This window comes from Anopheles marshallii, chromosome 2 (assembly GCF_943734725.1).
Source record: "Anopheles marshallii chromosome 2, idAnoMarsDA_429_01, whole genome shotgun sequence".
Classification (NCBI taxonomy): Eukaryota; Metazoa; Arthropoda; class Insecta; order Diptera; family Culicidae; genus Anopheles; species Anopheles marshallii.
In genome coordinates this window covers 35,025,191-35,034,176 of record NC_071326.1, presented here as the reverse complement: position 1 = coordinate 35,034,176, position 8,986 = coordinate 35,025,191, and the positions used below count along the sequence as shown (strand labels likewise).

At 41.5% G+C, this 8,986-nt stretch overlaps 1 protein-coding gene across 1 annotated transcript; it reads left to right on the top strand.

Moving 5' to 3' along the window:
- Positions 1–3,838: 3,838 nt before the first annotated feature.
- LOC128717897 (testisin-like) lies at positions 3,839–5,653 on the top strand. The gene is made up of 3 exons (XM_053811573.1): positions 3,839–4,076; positions 4,145–5,030; positions 5,095–5,653. Exons 1-3 carry the CDS (start codon positions 3,839–3,841, stop codon positions 5,651–5,653), a joined length of 1,683 nt encoding a protein of 560 aa, XP_053667548.1.
- Positions 5,654–8,986: the final 3,333 nt, after the last annotated feature.

Below are 8,986 nucleotides of genomic sequence, written 5' to 3'. Positions count from 1 at the left end.
TGATTGTTGATTGAAACAATTAACACGTTGTCGACCGAGGATTTAATTGCAGCCTATTAAATCCTAGCCTTGTGACTATGAAAATTAGTCAAAAGAAAAAAAAGTCATGGTAGCCAACGTGTTGAGGAGAGATATGCATATGATATGTAATTATTCATGGAAAACAACACACACACACACACATTTTTTCAGGGTTTCCTCCCTAGTGCAGCCAAAAAATTTAAATTTTAAGAACCTACTGGGATTGCACCAAAAACGGCCAAAACCATAAACCGAAAAATTCAGATTTTTAGCAAAGTAAAGTCACTGAAATCTAGGTTTTTCCAAATCATATTTTGCGATTTGGAATTATAATCAAATGCCGTAGGTTTGAATTTAAAAAATTGATTTTCGAATGAAATTCAATCACTAATTTTGCCAATAAAACAAACTTAAACAATATATCCAATTACAACAAAATTTCATAAATAATAAATGGTATAAAATCAGATTAATCGCTTTGCAGGTCTATTACAAATTTTGGATATTGATTTGCTAAACGTTTTTTACAGAAAAACGCCATTGAATTGATGTATTGAACATGGACATATGATGATGCATTCACTCCTGCAGCCGTAACTTCATTATTTATCGGTATATTGGTTTGCTCCAGATATCATTGAAACGTTGAGCTAATATAATTTCGAATTAATAAACAAGTTGAATAAATTTTTTCAAACATGCTGACAGTACATCCCGTTTTATTGCAATCAAGAGTTTATTTGAAATCAAGTAATATTATAATATTATAGTCAAGAATTTTATTTTACTAAACATTACAAACAGAGAAGTTTACTGGTTCTGATTGAGCTTCAATGAGCTGTTTCCATTATGAGCAATGAGCAATTTCAGATTCCCAATCAAAATGGCCTTCCCATTATACGCAGCTGTACCAAATCTGAATGCTTAGTGTGTGTTCTATTCATTTGTAAAGATCCGATAAAAAAATAATTTGATTGAGAAAACCGATATTCGGTACATGTGATATGATATTGTCCATGTAATCAATTAAAATCGATTGCCATTTCCTTTAAAATAGCTTTTATTTCTAAGCCATACCGCACGACTCAGCTCACTGAGTGCACTAATAACCGCTTAGACGATCGAGTATAACAAAGCACTTGTTAGATTGTTACAAATAAATCGATCAACGTTGATGCATAAATCATAAAACTCTACAAGAAATTCCTTGTAACGTTTTATTTGATTCACACGCTACTCTGCACTGTCCCCACACCGTGTTGAACCATTTTCTAAATTTTCACATAAAGCTATCATCGAAAATGTATATCACCATTTAGATGAAAGCAAAAAAAAGGTGCCAACGACATGGGAAAGCATAACAAAACGCAACGTCGCGGCATGAATGTGAAAAATGCTTTTCCGCCCGCGAAAACTCACAAGATCATTACTCTTCTTGGCCTGCCACTGCCACTGCATCGGAGTGTGCTTCTAAGCAAACGGGTACTGCCAAAGCTTCGTAGATCTTTGTTCGGGAAACGTATGTTCCAAAATGTTAGATTTTCCTAATTGAAAAGCATTCCATAACGGATGAGGGGAGAGGGGGGGGGGGAGGAGGTTAGCCTGGGATGAACCCAGAGAAAAGGGAAAAGGGGAAATATGAGACCAAATGCTGAGGACGTTCGAGGTGATGAAGATGCCCTGTTTCTCCTCTGCCGTGACAACAAACGATGGACGCCAGTGACAGTGAGCAAGTTGTAATTAATTTTCAGCTCGTATAATTCCGCTTTATGTGGGAGTACGTCTTCGGTTATAAAATCTAGCCTTCGCACGGTACAACTTCAAGCTGCCGGTGACAAACGTACACCCCGGATGCAGCTTGTCGACAAATGGGCTGCCCTGTACCCTCCATGCCACCCGGCTACCCGTCCCTCGTAAACTAAACCCGGTAGCACAATTTGCTGGCGAAAAATTAATGTGCTCGCTCTTAGAATTAATTTTTAATTATGCTTCTTTAATTGCGCATGCTGCTTAGCAGCCAGTCAGCACAATCCGCTCATGCTTGCGCCTTTGGTCTACGCGCGTACGCGTGTATATGTGCATGTGTGCTTGCGTGCATATTTCACTGCAAATACGGATGTGCTGAGGTGCGGCCTCTTCGCTGCTGTATGTTACCGCATTCGACGGGATCGACGACGAAAAGGGATGTTCATTGCCATTCGGCAGCAGAAATGCCAGTCATGCAATCTTTCGCGGACAATGGAGTTAATGTGAAGGAAAAACAATCAGTCTGAGTGGGAAGCAGCTTGCAGGCGTCAAATGTTGGTGCGGGTTGATTACTTCCATCCGTGTGGCATTCCGTGGTTGCGGGCTCGTTCATGCGTGTCGTGTCGGAAGAAATTGAGCGACGAAGCGCAAGAGGAAGAAGAGACAAAAAACCGAAACGTGCCACGGTTAATATGTTCGCGAGTGATTTTTAATGCTCAAGCCTAAAGTAGAACAGTGAGACACACCAAATGACAGTCTACTTCCTTTCCCGGGATGAAACGTGTTATAAAAAATCCCTCCAACCGGGGGAAAAGGGTAGTCTCTTAAGTGAAAGGTTCATCTTCATCACACCGCCTCTTTGTTCGCCTTTTGTCCGCGAGGAAAACACACCACGCGATGCATTGCAATTTTCCAGCGGGCTCAGTTTCACAATTCATAGTCGTGTTCACTGGTTGCCACCCGGAAGGAACCGATCACCTGCGTGCGACGACAGGAATTTTCGTGCATAATGGCTTCAGTGGTAGCGTATGCTTACGATTCTAATGGATTTTTAATGCATTCGAACTTTTATCCATTCCGTTCCAGCGCAATGACTTATTTGGCATCGATGGAAAATGATGCTCTGTCGGGCGAGTTTCAAATCCCATCGGGCTTACAAGAAGCATGGAAGAAAACGATAATTGAAGTGCACTATTCCTTCAAGGTGGATCGCTTCAGCAGTGTGAATCGTGAATGGTGCGAATGTTATGAATTGAAATGGCAATTACTTAAACATAACATTCAACATCTTTTGCGGATTTCTCGTGCATATGTTGATGTGTTACAATGCACTTCATAATCACGTTTCATGTTACTTCTTTTAACGCTGAATGTTGTTGTTACTAACAAAATCTATAAGTTCATATTGCATAAAGTTATATAATAACATTATGAGAGGGCTTTTAGGATGACAGAACAACGCAAGCGCCTATCGCAAGAAACGTAGCATATGTCATCTCAACGGCCTTAGAAGACACCAGCCAGCATACTTAAAAAAAATGATAATTGATAAAGGCTTATGCCGCTTACGTTACAAGTATACAGCGCCGCTTAGGGGGTTCATATTTCAAAACCTATCAATCAAAACAAAAACCTATTTCCATTTTTTTTATTCAATTGTATTGAAAAATGTTATAACAAGAAATCATGATAAAGAGCAATACGGCCTGACCGCCCTTATTGAATAAAAAAAAATTCATGATAACGATAGGCGCCTACAATAAGAGATGCGGCATGGTGTATTTAATTTAAAAATATTGCTGCTCTCCGCTCCCAAGAGCACGCTAATAATCTGCCCAAAAAGAGCGAACTTCAAGATCGATCAGCGTCGAAGATGGTCATCCGAAATTTCGTATTTCAGTATTGTCACAGCTACTCAACAAGTTGCCAGGCTGATAATCCAGTGCGCTCTTTCATTTCGTGCTCCTCCAGAACTGTTTCTATTTGTGAATTCTCTAACGGGTGCAAAATCGTTTTTTAAGACATAGCTGTTTTGTGTGCGCAGCTAGAGATAGGTTATCAAACGTACAGAATGGGTCGTTTAGGGAGATACGCAACCGCGTTGGTACTGTTGTGCCATTTGCTGGTTGTCCCTTTAAGCTTAGCACAAACCTGTGGCAAACGGAAGGTGGCAAATCAACTTATTGTAAACGGTATCGAATCAAAGGAGGGCTATTGGCCATGGCATGTGACACTCTTTCACAACGATGGTCCATCGTTCGTTTACGCATGCGGAGGCACGATTCTGGATCACAATACAGTTTTAACGGGTAGGCCCGAACACAAACCTGTTTGCTACTTGAGTCCATCATAGCGTTTCCCATCTCTTCGATTCTAGCGGCTCACTGTGTGATGACGCGGCAAGGTTTAATCGCAAAAGAGCTCGTTTTAGTGCACGTTGGACGAAACCGACTACGTGGAGGTAGCAACCGCGCACAAGAACACGAAGCATTCCAGTTGATCGTACATCCGGAATACAACGTCAACCGCATTCAGCACGATATCGCTCTGATAAAGCTCACAACCGACATTACGTACACCGACTATATTCAACCGGTTTGCTTGTGGAATCGAGGCGATGATCTGAACACGATCGAGGGCACATGGGGTACGGTGATCGGATTCGGTAGAGATGAGACTGGCAATGTTTCCAACACTTTGCGTGAAGCAAGTATTCCCGTCGTTAGTCATATCACCTGCATCGAAAGCAACCGAAACGCGTTTGCCTATCATCTTACCTCGAATATGTTCTGTGCTGGCAATCGTGATGGGATCGGTGCCTGCAACGGTGACAGTGGAGGGGGTTTATTCTTCAAGTTCAATGATGTCTGGTACATTCGCGGAGTGGTTTCTTTCACTAAGCCTCACCAAAATACGCTTATATGTGACACGAAGGAATACACCGTGTTTACCGATGTGGCGAAGTACTTGAAATGGATCCAACCACACATGCGCGCAAGGAGTAGTCAATCAGTTTTATCAAGGGATGATAGAAAACGTAAAATCAAATTGCTTCCGATGTCCACCTGTGGTATAGCGCCGTACAAAGTTACGGACAAAATATTAAAGCCGTTTCTATTCGGATTTCCTTGGGTGGGTCAGCTGGAGTTTATTGACACCAAAACGAGCAGAAAAATGTCGAGATGTCAAGCAACATTAATTAACGATTTCTACTTAGTTACCAGTGCGCGCTGCATAACCGACATCGATTTTCGATATACCTTGTGTGTACACTTTTGCGTGAACGTACGCTTTCAGTTCATTTATAATGGTTATCCTTCATTGCAGATCGTCCGTGCGGTTGGGAGAGTATGAAAAAAATAGCCTGTTCCCGAACTGTATCATGGTAGAAGGAAGAAAGGTTTGTTTGCCATCGGATCAATTATTGAGCATTGAGTCGGTAACCACACACCCTTACTACAACAAAGAATATTTGGAAAATAATATTGCACTTATCCGCCTACGAGACCGAGCGGACACTAATCAGAGCAACGTGAATCCGATCTGCCTTGCAGTGAATGGTGAAATTTCTAATTTGGACAAACCTTTTAGTCAAGCTTTTGGTTTCGGCAGTCGTTATGGGGGTATAACATATGGTTACGTTGCTGAAATTTGCCATTGCTTGGAGGAGGAAACTACAAGTCAGATATGTGCCAAGCAGCAATTCAGTCAAGGCAGCTATATCACAGAAACATCTGGAGCTCCGTTACAGTATACGAAAAACGATAAGTATTTTTTGTTGGGAGTGTTATCGCACAAAGATTCGTCGTGTAAACTGGCAAACCCGGAAGTGTACACTAACGTGATCAACTACGTAGATTGGATTCTAGAAAACATACAAGAGTAGTAGCAGCGTTCCGAAATGCAAACAGTAAAAGTGGTAAATGTTGATCAAAATGTTCACAGTATACCGTTGTTACGGAAGTACTCCACTTAACGCTGCACTCAACGCAGTAACCAAAATATATTCGTCTACACGAATGTTTCACAAAAAACAATGAACGTTGTACGTTTAAGGGATGGAATAGTATAATCAATCATGAGGTTTGGGAACTAGTTCGTCAATTTATACTTCTTGTCCAAACCAGAAAACTAGAAATACTAGATATTAACCTATTGACGTTGTTGTGTTTGTAAAGAAGCAGAACAATTATATTCTAATAGCTATAGTAACAGTAACTCAAAATCAAACTTTTTTTTTATGATTTTTCATTCCTAGCTTTCAAGGACAATAAACTGGCAATTCTGTAATATTAGTGATATAGGAATAATACTTCGATGTTAGTTTCGTCCTGATTTGGTGGTCCAGAAGGGGTTAAATGATGATTGAACGATGGAAGAGGCTATGCCATGTAGTCGTACACTTTGTGTGCAAGTAGAATGTTTAATATTTAGTTTTTGTGTTGTTATTATAGCTATCGAACTATTCGACTGCTTTTTGTTGAATCCATAGTATAAATTGATGGTCCAGCTATCAATCCCTATCATTTATTTAAGTAGCCCATGCCTAAAACGACCATAATTCGCGCGTTTGTGTAGAACATACGAGGAGCATAATACTTTTTGCTGCAGGTGTTTGCGCCGAACAGATTTTTTTTTATAAACATACCGTTTACAGTAAGGAAGATTGACAGGGCCAAATTAGTCGATGCGCGAGACAGAAAGTCAAACCACAAGATGGCGCGTGACGGTATCCTTATCCGTAATATTAGGAATCTAGATGAAATAGAAGAATACAAGTGTTATTAGAGACCTAGCAGTTGAAAACCAAAAGGAGCAATAATAGATTATAACCATTCGCGTAACAAGTGTAATCCCCATTTGACGCAATTGCTAGCGCTCAAACGATAGGATTTCGACAATACGACAACGACAATTTGCAACGACAAATAACAATTCTACTTCTTTGAGTTAAAATACGTTTTTCATAAAATAAGTTTGTTTTTTTAATTGGTCCAAATTCTAAAAAAAGTACATGTTTTGGCAGGCAAGTTGCATTTTCTATTTGAAGTTGCTTTAATGATCATTAAACGATTCGTCCACCCAGAATACTTTACAGCCTCAACTCGCTATGACAAATGATGACAAAGACGCTTGAAGTTACTTGAAACGCAGAGAGTTTTTATGTTCATGTTTTAAATAACAAGCTGCATGACATTTAGCTTGCTTGCAGCAAAAATTATATTATTTTGACAGCTAAGCGCTTCAATGAACGCATATTTACATCTACTTAAACCGTTAAAAGTCCGTTGGCTAATGCCTAAGGGCACTCCATTTACTGGTTAAAATGAAACAAATCACCCTTCGATACCGCTTTTGTCTGTAGCAAAACGAATTCCTCCGAATTTGCGCTCGGATCAGATTAAGACGGTTCGCATACGTGACGGGCCCAATACTACGCGCGCTCATAGAAACTGTGTTATGTTTATGTCACAAGCTCGTAGAAAAGTTTATCACGGCCACCTTTGCTCTATCATTCACCATCCAGTTCCAACTCGTACCCGTCTCGATGCCCACCAGCCGAAGCATCCTTAGCATGGGTTGCTACGAAAATACTTATTCATTTGTTTTCACCCGTAACATACAGCCAGCAGTGGGGCTTTGGTAGGACAACACTCTGGGAGAAAAGCTAAGCCCACTTTGGTTGTCCCTGTGTGCTAGACAACAGCCAGATAATCAAAATAAATTCGTTTCCGTTCTGCAGTCCTTGCTTGGGGCGGTTTTGTTTTGGGTTTTGCTTTTCCTGCCACTGCACACAATGTACGGGGATTTTTTTTCGTGATACTTTTTGCTGAGGGAATCAGTTGTAGCAGATCCCCAAGGAGCGTATTTAGCGCTAGAAAAAAACAGAGCTGAGTAGTGAAGTAGTACAGCGGACTAAACAAAACATCCGGTTCGAAAATGTGGTATGATGCAGAAGCAGCAGCTCTGCTCTCTCGTCCGACGTCTCACGTCGAGTTTTTCGCCGAGACGCCCCGAACCCCAACATGCGCCAGGACATTAAGGGATATAAAATAATCAGGAAAAATTACACCACTACCAGTACTGAACTGTACCCCGACATCCCTCCTCTCTGCCTTACCGTACACCTAGGGCCTTGAGTCGGTATTGCTTCGCACTTTGCAGCGATTGGTGCGGGTGCGTGTGTTTTGGGGGGATAAAGCCTTTTTCCTATTGGATAAGTGCGACACTTTTCGAGGCCATCTCGATCCAACCGAAAAGATCCCTCCTTTTGTACTCGTAGATACGGTACGGGACAAGAGGGATTTTGTTTTTGTTCCCCTCCCATCCTCTCGGTCCGTCGGTCTCACTTTTCAGCCCGCTAGAAAAGTTTATCGGGAACCATTTGTTATCCCGGTTCCAAAACCGCGTCACACATTTTGCACAGTCGGAACGGATCCATCCCGGCATTGGAGACAATAAAGAAAACGACCGAGTGAAGAAACATTTATTCCTTCATCTACAACTACTTGCCACGGCCACCTCGAGGGTGAACGTGATTAGGCGTGCGGGAGGCGTTGAAACGTGGAAAGATCATCGGTAAGGATAACATAACAAAGGAACGCTCGAGAGGAAACCATCACTAGCAGCAACGGTCGAATAAAAAAAAAGGATCATCCTGCGGGCTTCCTTTCCGGGTGCGGCGAAACTGACACCTCTTGCACATTCGTCCTCCCAAAAAAAAATACGCGAACGAAGAAATATTTACGACAAGCATGTGAATGGACCACCGGACCATGTCGCACGTGCTTTGTTAGCAGGCAACGGTGGACCAGGCCGGAGGACTCTTCGCCGGTTCCGCTTTTTTCTTGTAAGGAATTAATTTCCGGCTGAATTATTATACCGAGTCGTTACAATTCGCTCATTTTTATTTTTATTCCTATTTTTGCGGTTCGCCTTTTTGCGCATGGTTCCGTTTTATTATTATTCCACTTTGTTTGCTTCAACGCCATCTCCCCGGGTGCGGTTGTGACCATGTACGGCAGACATTTGTTGCTACGCATCAGCAAAAAAACAAGAGAACGCAGGTGAATTAGTGCCGGATAAAGTATAACAAAAATCCGAAGAAGCTGGATGGAAAGAAAAGTAAATCTCCCCAATATGCACACTTTTGATTTCTGATGCACGAGGCACGATGACTTTATTGGAGTGTAGCAGCAACTGTTGCGTTCTATGCCGG

Bases quoted from the DNA above. Each gene is read 5' to 3' on its own strand.
- LOC128717897 (XM_053811573.1), top strand. From the start codon at position 3,839: ATGGGTCGTTTAGGGAGATACGCAACCGCGTTGGTACTGTTGTGCCAT. The intron at 4,077-4,144 runs GTAGGCCCGAAC...CTTCGATTCTAG, and splicing joins TCACAATACAGTTTTAACGG to CGGCTCACTGTGTGATGACG. The intron at 5,031-5,094 runs GTGTGTACACTT...CCTTCATTGCAG, and splicing joins ATCGATTTTCGATATACCTT to ATCGTCCGTGCGGTTGGGAG.